Source organism: Taurulus bubalis (assembly GCF_910589615.1).
Source record: "Taurulus bubalis genome assembly, chromosome: 14".
NCBI lineage: Eukaryota > Metazoa > Chordata > Actinopteri > Perciformes > Cottidae > Taurulus > Taurulus bubalis.
The window spans coordinates 12,424,608-12,439,230 of NC_136602.1; the positions used below are offsets into that span (position 1 = coordinate 12,424,608).

The following is a 14,623-nucleotide window of genomic DNA, read 5'->3' on the forward strand; positions in this document are numbered from 1 at the left end:
ACATCTTCTGGAGGCCATCTAGTGCTCTGCTGTAGCCATCTGAGAGGAGCATCGTTGTCCACTTACAGAAGGGATTGTTCATTCAAACTTGGACAACATGGCAGACAAAGACACTGTAGAGAAGTTCCTTGACAACAACCCACAGTTTGCTAAGGAGTACTACGACAAGAAAGTCCAGGCAGATGTGATCACTGCTGCCTTCAATAACCAGGTCCAGGTCAAAGATCCAACGTCTTACAAGGATGTCACCACCATCCAGGAGGCTGAATTCATATTTGAGCTTATAAAGGAGATGCAGAACAACAACCCAATGGAAAAGGCCCTGCATAAAATTCTCCAGAGGATTGCTCTGCTGATCCAGGCTGATCGCTGCAGCTACTTTGGCTACAGGGCTCGTAACGGAGTACCTGAGCTGTCCACGGTCCTCTTCGATGTGTCACACAATTCTCCATTTGACAAGAATTTAGTAAATCACAATGTGGAGATTGTTTTTCCCACCGACATGGGAATTGTTGGATGGACGGCACACTCCAAGAAGCCTCAGAACGTTGCTGATGTTAAGAAGGTGAGCTAATGACTTAAACTAGTGTGAATAGACACAAACAAGCAAGGCAAATACAAATAGATCAAAAAATATGATTTAAAAAAAAGGGCGTTGTCAAAGAAACAAGCTAAACCAGGCTGACATCAGAGAAAACAAACAATGGATACATCTTTTACATTAATCTTGTGGTCAGCGTATAAGAACACAACTGTTTAACTTGTATCTCCTGTTTTTTTTAGAACTCTCATTTCAGTGACTTTGTGGATAAACAGACCAAATATACCACCAAATGCATGCTTTCGACTCCCATTATGTGTGATAAGGAACCCATCGGCGTCATCATAGCACTCAACAAACAAGGTGCTGATGAATTTTCAAAGAGTGATCAGGAGGTGAGTGGACATGGTCATTTTTTATAAGAGGGAATTTATACTAACTATACTAACTGAAATGATGCCGTTGAGGCTGGAGGGTTTGTAGTACAAATCCAGTAAGAGGGTCACATCCATTGGCCGACTATAGCCCAAAAGCTTCCTGACTCTGACCCGGATGACTCTGTACTTTGGGTCACCGTTTTGACAGCTCAACTTATAATCCATTTAGGGTGGAGAAGCTCAGCCATTTTTCTGATCTTTTCATGGGCTTTCTTTATGACTCGAGAGGTCAGAGAGTCTCGGAAGATCTGTTGAAGGAAGTGGTTGCAATCTCTTGTTATTGAAGAATTTAGAAACCTGAAAACCTGAATGTGACTCATAAAGCAATATGATTATTTGCTTTTTCATTACAGCTCTTCAATAAATATATGAACTTTGCTACTGTGGTCGCTCTCCAGGCCCACATGTCTTGCATGTGGGATGTAGAGTCCAGGAGAAGCCAGGTAAAAATACACAGGAATAAAGACATTCATTTATCAGCTGCACTATAAACAATATATTGATTGACACAAAATTATATAAATTATATAAAAATGATATGCTTTTCTTTGCAACAGGTATTGCTGTGGTCCGCCAGCAAGGTTTTTGAGGAGTTGACGGATATTGAGAGACAGTTTCACAAAGCCTTGTACACAGTGAGGCCATACATCAAGTGTGAGAGATACTCTGTGGGACTCCTGGACATGACAAAGGAAAAGGTGAGCAGAGGAGGCTTAAAAAAAAACTTAAGATGTTCGTAATTAATAATGAGGTATTTAGGAAGCATGATTTTTTCCCTTTTCTACAACAGGAATTCTTCGATGAGTGGCCAATCAAGCTAGGGGATGTGGAGCCATACAAAGGCCCCAAGACACCTGATGGCAGAGTAAGTACAAAGCTAGGTTTGTTTTTGTCCACCAATGTGTTGAGATCTTTTTAAATATCCAAAAACATTCTATTATGTTTAAAACATTCAGGAAATCAATTTCTATAAGATTATTGACTACTTGCTGGAAGACAAAGAAGAGATTAAAGTCATCCCGTAAGTATCATGATGCACTGTAGCAACAGTGCAAAACCGCTTCATTTGCATAATTATATCGTATAACTGGTCGTCTAATAAGAAGACATGCAGTTACTCATCCTCTCTGAACTCACAGCGGCCCGCCTGCCGACCACTGGGCTCTGGCCAGCGGACTCCCAGCATATGTGGCTGAGAATGGATTTGTGAGTTCCACGTTTGTTCCATTTTATTTTTGAAAACCTGCAGTGGATGAATAATTAGTGTCATTGATCTGCTGTTCTCCAAGCACACATGTGATTACTTTTTTTTTTACTTCTAGATCTGCAACATGATGAATACTGCAGCAGATGAGTACTTTGCATTTCAGGCGAGACACCGTTCACTGACAACTGGCATTGGATTCAATTCGCTGTCACTAAAATAATCTGGATGTCCTATTTGATACCGTTTGACAGAAAGAAGCGGTGGATGAGACTGGGTGGAAGATCAAGAATGTCCTCTCCCTCCCCATTGTCAACAAAAAGGAAGAAATTGTTGGTGTTGCGACTTTCTTCAACAGAAAAGACGACAAACCATTTGACGAGAATGATGAACAAATTACAGAAGTACGGAAAACTATCTCTCTGTCTTCGGCGGCTCTTTGTAAATCTTGTTTTACTTTTTAAGCATCCCAACATAATATGTTGCTGATGCTGTCCCAACATACTTTAACGTAATGATTTAGTTTTTTTTTTATTGAACTAACTATAGAATAATTAGGTAACAGTGAAACAATTAATGTGATTGTTGTGTGTGTGTCCATGTCACTATAGGCTCTAACCCAGTTCCTTGGCTGGTCCACTCTGAATAGTGACACGTACGACAAACTGAACAAGACAGAGTGGAGGAAAGATATTGCCCAGGAAATGCTCATGTACCAGACAACGGCCACACTAAATGACGTGCAGAGCATTCTGGTAAGCTGCCGTTTTTCCTTCAACCAGGCTGAAAGATTTGTGGATCGAGCTCCCTTTAAACTACCTTTCCCCTGCAGGCCACTCAAGACAAGTTTGGCTCTGCACCAGAGGACTGTGACCAGAAGGAGATGTACAAACTGTTGGTAAGCTCTTTGATGTGTGGAGTCCGGTGCTCCCCGTAAACTCACTGTGTTTGTGATGCCATACTGAGTGTTTGCTCGGTTTTCCAACGCACAGAGAACCACCATCCCCGACGCCAAGAAGGTGGAGCTGCATGAGTTCCGCTTCAGTGACTTCCCCTTGTCAGAGATGGAGCTCATCCAGTGTGGCATCCGCTGCTTCTTTGAGCTGGGGGTGGTCGAGAAGTTCAAAGTCCCAGCTGAGGTACGTAGTCAGGAAACCTGACCTTCTTTCTGCCTGTCAGCGCAGCAGACTACCTCTGAACCTTTCAACACATCAACATGTGTCCATCTCGAGAGCAGCCAGATTACATTTTAGTCTCAAGCATTCTTGTTTTTGTATAATTTGCAAGGTTTATTTATCTTAGTTGTTCCATAACTGTAAAATACATTTATGTGATCTGAGTCCAAGGTTTCTACCATTTGAACCAACGATGATTCATTGCAGCTCTGTTTGTTTTTTGCAGATCCTGACGCGATGGATGTTCACCGTTCGCAAGGGATACCGTAACATCACCTACCACAACTGGAGGCACGGCTTCAACGTTGGACAGACCATGTTCACCCTACTGCTAGTGAGTCTCATACAAATATATCTTTCTTGTTTTTCTCATCAGTTGTTCTACTGCTTGTTATAACAGATGGGTTGTCCTCTTTGCTTCTCAACAGACAGGTAAACTGAAGAAGTATTACTCCGATCTCGATGCCTTTGCTATGGTTGCTGCCGGATTCTGCCACGATATTGACCACAGAGGAACCAACAATCTCTTCCAGACAAAGTACGATTCGGACAAATTCATTGGTGAGAAACATGATGAAACCATTTAAACTTTTGACTCATGTGCTCTGTTTCTGGTGGACTCTTGTAGGAGTTTATCCCCACTGGCGAAACTGCACACCTCCTCAATTATGGAGCGGCATCACCTTGAGTACAGTAAGACACTGATGGAGAATGAGGTGGGTCCTTATATTTTACATGTAGGTGTTTCATAGTAGATTAGTATTGCATAGTGCATTGAAATAGATATATCTGTTTGCAAATTCTGTTCATGCTGTACTGTAGGCTGCCAGATTTCGAGGCTCTGGCTGCCGTCTAATGTCTTCTTCCGCTTCTCAGAACCTGAATATCTTCCAAAACCTTCAAAAGCGTCAATTTGAGACGGTGCAGCATCTGTTCGAAGTTTGCATTATTGCCACTGATCTCGCCCTCTATTTCAAGTGAGGAATGTCAAGAGTTTTGTTCCATCTAAGTACACTTTTAATACCTGTTCAAGGACGTTCGACAAGAACTGACGGCTTTCTCGTCACTCAGGAAGAGAACGCTGTTCCAAAACATTGTCGGAGCTATGGAGGCGATTCCAGATGAGAAAGACAAGATCAACTACATCTCCAACAATTCAACTAGGAAGGAAATCATCATGTAAACGCAGACTTCATCACATGAAATAGCCATTTCTGTCATCTGATCATGTCTCCAGATTGTCTTGTGTTTAATATCTAATTCAAAATGGTGTTGTGTTTTCTGCAGGGCAATGATGATGACGGCTTGTGACCTGTCAGCCATTACAAAGCCGTGGGAGGTTCAGAGCAAGGTGAGTTCCCTCTGAAGACCTGTAAAGTGATTACAAAACATAATTTCCCCATTTGTTCTCATTGTTCTACTGGTTTTTATGGTCTTAGGTCGCTCTAATGGTGGCTGCAGAATTTTGGGAGCAGGGAGACCTTGAAAGGACAGTCCTTGATCAACAGCCTATTGTAAGACATTTTTTAAAGCTATAGTTTTTGGTATGCTGCCTGCACTGTATATGTTGTCATAAAGTCATAACAATATCAATCTTCTTCGTCTTCTTCTTCTTCTTCTTCTTCTTCTTCTTCTTCTTCTTCTTCTTCTTCTTCTTCTTCTTCTTCTTCTTTTTCTTCTTCTTCCTCTTCTTCTTCCTCTTCTTCTTCTTCTTTTTCTTCTTCTTCCTCTTCTTCTTCTTCTTCTTCTTCTTCTTCTTCTTCTTCTTCTTCTTCTTCTTCTTCTTCTTCTTCTTCTTCTTCAGCCAATGATGGACAGAGGTCATGCTGAAGAGCTGCCTAAGATGCAGTGTGGTTTCATTGACTTTGTCTGCTCCTTTGTGTACAAGGTACATACATACAAATAAAAACACTAGTCATTGTTAATAAATACCAACAGGATATGTATGTATTTGTTTGATGGTGTGTTTGTACTTAACCCCGTGTTTGTTTGCAGGAGTTTTCTCGCTTCCATGTTGAGATCACTCCAATGTTCGATGGCCTGACGATCAACAGAGGCGAGTGGAGAGCTCGGGCAGATGTCCACGAGGCCAAGATGAAGGCTATCGAAGACGAGAAGAAAAGGCTGGAAGGAGGCGATCAAGGTGAGCACTGAAACCACTGTTACCACATCCCTCCTGCTCATTCTGTGTCTTCATTGTCACCAGTCTTCTGATCGTCTTTCTCGTTTGTTCCTTTTACAGCTCAAGAGGGTGGGAAGTCAAAGACGTGCGTCGTTAGTTAAACCTTCAGGACGGCACTTTTGAATGTTTTCTGGATGTGTATTTGTACAGTTTGTGTATGTACATGAGCACGTATTCACAGATGAGGGAATCCTAAATATTTTTTATATATAATGCATTTTATTTATTAAATTATATATATCATCTTATACAGGAATCTGTTTTAATTGGCGCCAGTCTTTCGCGCAAACAGTTTGAATGTAATATTATGAACACATTAATTAGTCTTGTGTATGCTAAAAGATTTGAACTTTGAATCATTATAACAATTCATACTGGATATGTATATTTTGGGGGAATATTTGGTATATACCACAATACAAAATGCTGCTATTTTGTAGGGAAAGTGAATACAAAACAAACATTCTTGTTGCTTTTTCTATTTCAAGTAGTGCTTTCAAAATTTCAAGCATATGTCCCGGACAAATGGTGCGAGATGTAAGAAGATTTGACTGTATTGGATTTAGTTATAAGCCACCTCGAGCCCCTAGGCTGTGCTTTTTAAGACCCTGCTTACATAAAGTAGAAATACTTCCGTCCTGCTCATAAGTCAGCATGTGCAGAGTGCAGGTGTCATGTAGAGACACTGTACATGTACTATGTTGGAGGAATGGCATGGGAGTGTGAAACAACACATCAGCAATGCTGTGTTGTGATTTCTGAAAGCTGAAATGTTCAGAATTCTCAAAATAGAGCGTGAGACATTGCAGACTAATGTCAGATTGTATTTTCTGAAGAAAGTGTTTGTTAAAGTAAGAATATTGAAATCGAGTGAATGCAACCTTTGCTAAGAAAGTTGACTCATAGCATTAAATACATAGTTATATGTGCAATAGCATCATGTATAACCTGTCACAAATGTCAATAAAGTTTTTTTTTTCAAATCATGGATGTGTGCATTTCGGACTAATCAGATTACACAAATTTAGCTAGAATTAATTTCAGCTGCATCATGGTTTTATTGTTGGGGTATATTCGCTGCAGCACAAGGATGATTGAATAGAAACAGTTTCCTGACTTATGGCCTCATGGATGCCTCTGTGTACACTATGTCCACCACTAAGATTCAGCTAAAGATGGGTTTAGGAGAGCAGGACTGGCAAAACATCACTTTTCAACCAACTGCTAATACGCTTACAAGAGACCTGTGTTCCTGGTTTGGAGACTGGTTTGTGTTTTCAGACTGCTGATAATGATTTATCAAATGTAAATGTTCAAGAGGATTATAAATGCACTCTAACTAGTGTGTAGAGTAGCTAACATAAACAAGACATATATTTAATATCCCTCATAAATTGCACTTTACAGAAGAGAAAATGTGTGAATAGAGCCATGCCTGACCTTTGACCTTTTACTGTTTGGCATGTTGTTTGACCTACATTTGGATGCTGGATTAAACAAGCAGAAAATATATGTTCTGAATTTCAAAATGATAAAAAAAAAAAACGAGAGCAAGATCACAATCTACATAACATCAAACTTTTCATAAAAGTTTTTAATTTTTCACCTCCTTCACCATAGCTTAACTTCCACTTATTTTGTTATTATAGTTTTAAATGGAGATTGTACTGTCACTAACCTTCAGCGCTCGTGCTACGAAGGAAATACACATTTTATTTGTTCTCTGCAATGATGGTATATGACCAGATAGTTATTACATAATCATGGACATTTAAGATTTTATGTTTTCTTGTGTCGCTGCCATAATCATCCCCTTAATGCGACAGGTGGTCTGTAAACTTCATAGTTCATACAGGAACCAGAGAGCATCTCAGTTATAAGCCCACGGGAGGTAAGCCAGCTTTGTGGACTGACAGAACACTTTAAGACAGCATGTAGGGCCAGAGGTCAGACAGCAACACAAGAGTATGTTTACTCAATGTGTTGCTTTCACTGGTGACGGAAGACTGGAGCAGGAGGGTGACCTCTTCACTTTGTACCATGATATGAATGAAGATAAGGATTGTTGTGTCGAATAGTATGAATATTCATTCTAATTTGCAGTGATCTAACCCCCTTGTTGATAATGATAACAACAACCTATTTAAGATGAAAATAGAAGAAGAAACATGCAAGATGAAACTTTATAAAATCCAGATAGAATATTGTTAGAGAGCTCATAAATCAATCCAACTCCCTTGGTACATGTCCCTCTAGTGGGGCACTAAGGGAAGACATGCAGGCCCTTTTGGCACCTGCTACAAGAAAAAGGTGAATGTTTGCATTGGAAATACATTTATTTATAATGCTTATAGAGACATATTAGGGAAGTCATGCACATGCATAATGTGTAGTCATATGCTGGTTCTCAGTTGCAGAAAACCCAATAACACAGATCTCAAAAGTCCATTAACAGTCAGTAACACTAGGGTCAGGCAAATCAATAGTGGTGGACATCGCTGTGGTCAAATAGCTGCTGGACAGTGTGTGTTCTATTCTGCCGATGAATGACGGCATTTATGAAGCGCAGACATACCCATCATCTTGCAGCACAACAATTATATCCACTGTTCTCCATTCAGTTTCACTCAGCTCCTCCATGTTCACAATTCCCCTCTGAATATTTCCTCTCAGAAGTATAAGCAGTCTCCTTTATATCTCCCTTATGGGTGATAGCTTTATTCTTCCAACCTTCCCTTTATTAAAGAGCATACCATGAAGCGGCTCCATGAACCTGCTTTCATTTCTTAAGGCAACATTTTATTACCATCATAAAAAGAAACTGGATATCAAATGGCGTAATCCTATCAGAGAGAATAGAGTTCCAAAGCACTACGTATTTATTCAGAGACCTTTTGAAACTCATGTTTCTTCCCAGAAGGGTCTGACGCATGCAGCCCTGCTAGGAACAGTGAATAAACAAATCAATCTGACTTTAGTCTCTGGAGGGATGTGAAATTAGATGGTTAAAAAGAAGACCTTATAGGGCTCCAATGTCATGTCTGGTACAGCAGACAACAGTGCAATAAAGCAGTGGAGGCAATTGTATATAGCCATAAAATATACAGGGAGAAAGAAAGGAGTTTAGGCTTTCTTATGTGGCTTTGTGAAATGACATTTACACAATGTCGTGCAGAAATGCAGGATGTGAGCAAAGACCTGTCCTTTGTCTGTGAGGGGCATGAGGGGGATGGGGTCCATTTGACTTAAACACAGCAGATGTCAGGATGACAGGAGGGCTTCCCCACACCCCTCCACCACAGGACGGCCACATTTCGCATCCACCAGTCGCCATGGAAACCGCGTACGAACCAGGAAATGAACACACAATGTGCCAAAAAATATGAGAACATTTGAAGCCAAACCCGAAGTAATAATGACAATAATATAAGCTATGTAATGGCAGGAGTTTGGCAGTCTAGTGGAGTATACTGAGTCAACACCACAGCTGTATTCCCATGACCATTCATTTCCATCGGGTTTCCCACCCGCTTCCCGCATCGACAGCCCGTGTGCGTCTGCGCCACAGGCTGCAATCCGCTGGCTCATGTCGGGGCTTCATTTTCTCCAGCTGATTCACGAATATTTACACCGTTCCGTTGCGTCGGCTGCTGGGCGGAATCCTCCGGGAGGTCGACACGGAGAGTGTGGCGTTTTCTGAAATCACATAGGCGTGGTTTTGGATAGAGATGCTCCGTCTGCTCCCGCTGGGATCCCCACCTGCCCTCACACCGTGTTTGTCACCGCGCCAGCTGGTATTCTTCTGAGCTTCAGCCGAATTTGATTAGATTATATATTTTTTGTCACAGTGGATATACATTTTTTTTTTCGTCAGGGGGTGTAGTGTAATTACAGCGCTGTGGACGCCCGGTTTGATCACCTCCAGAGCGAGAGGAGGAGGAGGAGTAGGCGGCGCACGGCACTCGGCGGAGATACAGCGCGTGCCTTGGCCTCCAGGCAGCAGCAGCAGTGGAAGAGGAACCACAGAGGAGCACCTGGTTCATGTGGAGGGCTGTTCGACGCGCAGGTCGTGCCCGCAGCGGTCCGCAAGAATGGAGAATACACGCAAGATGCCCAAGAGATCGCCCTGGCTTTGCGTACTTGTAGTGGCGTGTGTTTTACTCGCAGTGGACAGCAAGAGAGTCAGACCGCCCCGCTGCCCCTCATCATGCACATGTACCAAAGATAACGCGCTGTGCGAAAGCGCAGGACTGATCCCTCGCAGCTTTCCGCCCGATGTCATATCACTGTAAGTCTTATTATTGTTATTTAATAAAAAGCATACCAGTGCTTACATAGATTGACCAAACACACTCGTATGAGACAGTGTGTGCTTTCAGAGCTAACCAGTGTGTGTGTGTGTGTGTGTGTGTGTGTGTGTGTGTGTGTGTGTGTGTGTGTGTGTGTGTGTGTGTGTGTGTGTGCGTGTGTGTGTGTGGTGTGTGTGTGCGTGCGTGTGTGTGTGTGTGTGTGTGTGTGTGTGTGTGTGTGTGTGTGTGTGTGTGTGTGTGTGTGTGTCGTGTGTCCTCCTCCCCCTCTCAGATCATTCGTCAAGTCTGAATTCACTGAAATCCCGAAGGAGAGCTTCATCCACACGCCTGCCCTGCATCTCCTGTGAGAAATCTCTCTGGAGCTTTTTGATGTCAGTCTTTGTTGCATGCTGTCAGTCCCCAGTGAGGTGATCAACGCCATGTTTAATGCTCAAGACATCTCCCCTCTGGTGCTACACTTATGAAAGAATGGATGTAGCCTATAATTGGAATGAGGGAGCTGAGCCAGAAATTATTTTGGAGAAAATTACCTTTCGAAATGATTTACCGACTTATACCTTTTCATAGCAGGGTAGTCTCTCTGCTGTAAGTCTTGCCTTTACATGTATTTGTGCATATTGTGGATGAGATCTGGTTTCAGATGGGGATTTATTGATGGGGAATCCCTCCTTTTGAACAGGGAATCCCCCTCCACACTGGGGGGAGTACTGACTGAGTCACTGTGTCTTTGAAACAAACATGTGAGGCTGCATTGATCAATGTATTTGATGTATTTGGATTACTGTGAAGGAGAAAGGAGGGACTTTTCCATCCCAGGTCCATTCAGTCAGCTTGTTGGTATCCAATCTGTGAGCAGGAATAGTGAAATATAATGGATCTATCTGTTCAGTCTGTTCACAGCCAACAACCTGGAGTCTATAAACGAGGATGCTTTCCTTGGTCTTCCTCATCTGGAGTATCTGTGAGTAGATGCCCCAAGTTTACAAGCTGTTAAAAAGCGGTTAAAAAACAAGATTGTTTCCCCTTTCATGTATTTATTCAACACCTTTTTCAGGTTCATAGAAAACAACCAGATCAAGTCAATTTCACCACATGCTTTCCGTGGACTAAAAACACTCGTACATCTGTAAGTATACTGTATTCATCTTTAAAAATAGAATGATGTCCTGATTTTGGTGAAATTTTAATACAAAATCTTATCACTGAGGGTCTCTTTTTAAAAGTGAATGTAGAGAAGCTCGCTGTTTCTAAAGCATTGTAATCTGTAGTCTGCAGAAGGCAAAAACTGCTCCAGTCACAATGTTTATAACACAACATGTATTGCAAGACAAACATTTCTGTGACACTAGCTGTTGACTTGATTATGAAGTCAGTCCTGTCACATTCACTATCCGACTTAATGAATCTTAGAAGCCTAAGGTCCATTACATGTACATTTTGTTTCAGATTTAGTGAGGAAAGTAAGACAAATCTCTTCAATTCTCTTCAAGAGAAGTACTTTTAACTTTTTGTTTGTAGCACAGGGAGCCATAAAATTTCTGAGGAGGCAGCTCTAAAAATAGCTTTATGTTTCCTAAAACTCAGAATAAGCAATGTTCCTGCCTTCTGTCTCAAGGGTGGCCAGATGTGCCCAAACTCTTTAAGAGATATCCTTATATTCCTCTGCAAGAACACACTGCATAACACATCCTCATTTGGGTTTTAAGAGGCACTGGAAGTTACTTTTGCATTTCACAGTATGAAGAGGGAAGGATGGCGAAAGTACATTGAATAGCTGGTGAAATACGAACAATAAGCAATGTATCTCGTGGTTTTTTCCTCTCTTCCAGTAGTCTGGCCTACAATAATCTGGAGACTCTGCCCAAAGATCTGTTCAAGGGTCTCGAGGCCTTGACGAAAGTGTAAGTAGAAATTTAAATCCTGCATTTTCTGGGAACAAAGAGATAAATTGTACAGTGTTACATAACAAAGTATAATGTATGCTATCATGGACAAGTCCTTCTATATATAGACCTCTGTATAATCATTTCTCTTCAGCCAAGGCTTGACAAATGTGTGGGTGGTGCTTTTAGCGCCATTAAAATTACATGCGGCAGTGAGGAAGAGAGATAGTTTGCAATCCATCACCCGCTGAAGATGTTCCAGTCTCCTTTGTGGTCCTTCTTGATGTTAATGAGAGTGCAGAGTGAGGCTGTGCGGGCCAGAGAGCAACGCCAGCAGCACACGTCAATGACTGGAAATAAAAATCCATTTAAAAGGCTGAGAGCGTTCCCATTGGAAGTGAGTTTGGTGGTTTTCTCTCTTCAGAGACTTGAGAGGGAACCAGTTCACCTGTGACTGTAAGTTGAAGTGGTTGGTGGAGTGGATAGACAGCACCAACGCTACAGTGGACCAGATTTACTGTAAAGGCCCGGCCTCACAGCTGGACAAGAAAATCAACGACCTGGTGTCGCTGTCCTTCGACTGCATAACCACAGGTGGAGTATAGAAAATGCTTCTCATTCAACTTAATTTTTACAACAATGATCACAGCTACTCCTGACTTTTTCAATGCCATTGAAACCATGTTTTTTTTCCTCTCATAGAGTTTGCTTCCTACCAGTCCTTGAAGTTTGAATCCATATCCGTGGAGGCATATTCCTTTGGGGATGACCAGTATGTGGTGTTTGCCCAGCCCTTCATAGGGAAATGCAGCTTTCTAGAGTGGGATCATGTGGAGATGGTCTTCAGAAGCTTTGATGACATTGACAGTAAGTAAAACTTATTTCAAATATGCTGTCGTGGTTGTAAAAGAGCTGTGGGAGAAATTGGAATAGGAACCACTAGATGGAGACATGCATCTAAGTAAAACCGTCTTGTTTTTCTCTCTTCTTTCTCCTCCCAAGGCACATCCACAGTGATTTGCAAACCTCTGGTCATTGACAACCAGCTCTTTGTCATTGTGGCCCAGCTGTTTGGTGGCTCACACATCTATAAGCGCGACACCTCTGCCAACAAATTCATCAAACTCCAAGGCATCGACATCCTCAAAATCCGCAAACCAAACGATGTTGAGACGTTCCTCATCGAAGGAGAATCCTTCTTTGTCATAGCAGACAGCTCCAAGGCCGGCTCCACCACCATCTACAAGTGGAACGGGAATGGCTTCTACTCTCACCAATCGCTCCACCCGTGGTACCGGGACACCGATGTGGAGTACATGGAGATCTCCTCCAAGCCTCACCTGATCCTGTCCAGCAGCTCCCAGAGGCCGGTCATCTACCAGTGGAACAAAACCACCAAGCTGTTTGACAGACGCACCGACATCCCAGAGATGGAGGACGTCTACGCTGTGAAGCATTTTCTGGTCAAATCCGACCTCTTCATCTGTCTGACGCGATTCATCGGCGACTCCAAAGTGATGCGGTGGGACGGGTCCCTCTTTCGAGAGTTGCAGACCATGCCCTCCCGCGGCTCCATGGTGTTCCAGCCCTTCTCCGTGGGCAGCTGGCAGTACGCCATCCTGGGCAGCGATTACTCTTTCACCCAGGTGTACCGCTGGGATGCCAAGAAGGGCGAGTTTGTCCATTTCCAGGAGGTGAACATCCAGGCGCCGAGGGCCTTCTCTCCAGTCTCCATAGACAACCGGCAGTTCCTGCTGGCCTCCAGTTTCAAAGGGAAAACTCAGATTTATGAGCACCTGGTCATTGATCTGAGCGACTGAGTCAATGTTCTCTTGACTGGTTGGCTGATTGTTTGGTTGTTTGAGTGGTTACTATGTTAAGCGATGGCGGTCGCAGCAGATGTAGACAACACTGCAAGTATCAGGTGATTCTAACTTGAGCAAGGCAGGCATTAATTAGTCTTTTCTTCTTCTTTTTTTAAACTTCCATTGAAATCGGTGCATGATACAAGACAATAACATGCCTCTCAACCAAATACATTTGGTTGAGATGCATTTTGAGTTCAATGCATGCACCTTAAATTAGGATTAGACCCAATATGTTGCCAAGACATTAATGCATGAGCAGGGCCTCTCACTGGTCATCCCATCCTGATGAATGCAACATCCATGCTCATTAATCCATTCAATCTCGCCTGTAGGTTTTTTTTGTGTGTTCAGCTTTTAATGTGACTCAGCAATGTTTATACATTTGTAATCTCATATATTTATCAACAGAAAGTAATGACGAAATGGTACTTTATAATCTATTAACATGTTTAACCGAACAAATCTGCCAAAATGCAATGTTTACATTTTTCTGTCTTTCCACTTGTGCGCCAAAAGATTTGTAAATTTAGCTTTTGTAAGTTTAAGAGGGACCACGCCAGTTAGATACATATTTGTTAAAGAGAATGATTTAAAACTGTTCATAATTTGGAAAATGTCAACAGAAATGTGTGAGAATATACCTGTAAATCCTTGCAGCTAACATTTTTATTGTTCATGGTTTGTATAATGTTTAAAGTATTGAAAATTACAGTTTTTCATAAGAAGTATGGAAAACATTTTGGGCACACAGGAACTATTTTCACACAATTGAAGGAACTGAAATGAAACACTGAGGACATTGTTCATAATGCTTTACCTTTGACTAACATGTACGCAAAATACATCAACAGTGTCATGGTTAGAATTAAGTTATTGACTAATATCATGCTATGTAGAGTCAATAAAGGTTTACATTATTATCTGTTGCATCGCATCTGAGCTCCCTAAAGGCACTGTGTAGTGACACCAGGTCCTTAAAGCAAGACAACACGCACTCACACATCTATCTCACTGTTCTAGGGA

The 14,623-nt window shown here is 42.0% G+C and overlaps 2 protein-coding genes across 2 annotated transcripts; both read left to right on the top strand.

The window, feature by feature from the left end:
* Positions 1-97: 97 nt before the first annotated feature.
* Positions 98-5,640, top strand: LOC306746587 (cone cGMP-specific 3',5'-cyclic phosphodiesterase subunit alpha'-like; the record flags this gene model as incomplete). The annotated part of the gene is made up of 22 exons (XM_079229517.1): positions 98-565; positions 784-936; positions 1,332-1,421; positions 1,536-1,676; positions 1,769-1,843; positions 1,935-1,999; positions 2,118-2,184; positions 2,301-2,348; positions 2,437-2,586; positions 2,794-2,937; positions 3,015-3,080; positions 3,175-3,321; positions 3,584-3,691; positions 3,786-3,895; positions 3,986-4,073; positions 4,234-4,334; positions 4,429-4,536; positions 4,645-4,708; positions 4,797-4,871; positions 5,162-5,245; positions 5,353-5,500; positions 5,600-5,640. The coding sequence occupies 22 exons, from the start codon at positions 98-100 to the stop codon at positions 5,638-5,640; spliced, it is 2,541 nt and encodes an 846-aa protein (XP_079085643.1).
* A 3,990-nt stretch (positions 5,641-9,630) lies between these two features.
* Positions 9,631-14,514, top strand: LOC306746782 (leucine-rich glioma-inactivated protein 1-like; the record flags this gene model as incomplete). The annotated part of the gene is made up of 8 exons (XM_079229758.1): positions 9,631-9,827; positions 10,121-10,192; positions 10,739-10,810; positions 10,904-10,975; positions 11,679-11,750; positions 12,157-12,326; positions 12,435-12,599; positions 12,735-14,514. 8 exons carry the CDS (start codon positions 9,631-9,633, stop codon positions 13,550-13,552), a joined length of 1,638 nt encoding a protein of 545 aa, XP_079085884.1. The 3' UTR covers positions 13,553-14,514.
* Positions 14,515-14,623: the final 109 nt, after the last annotated feature.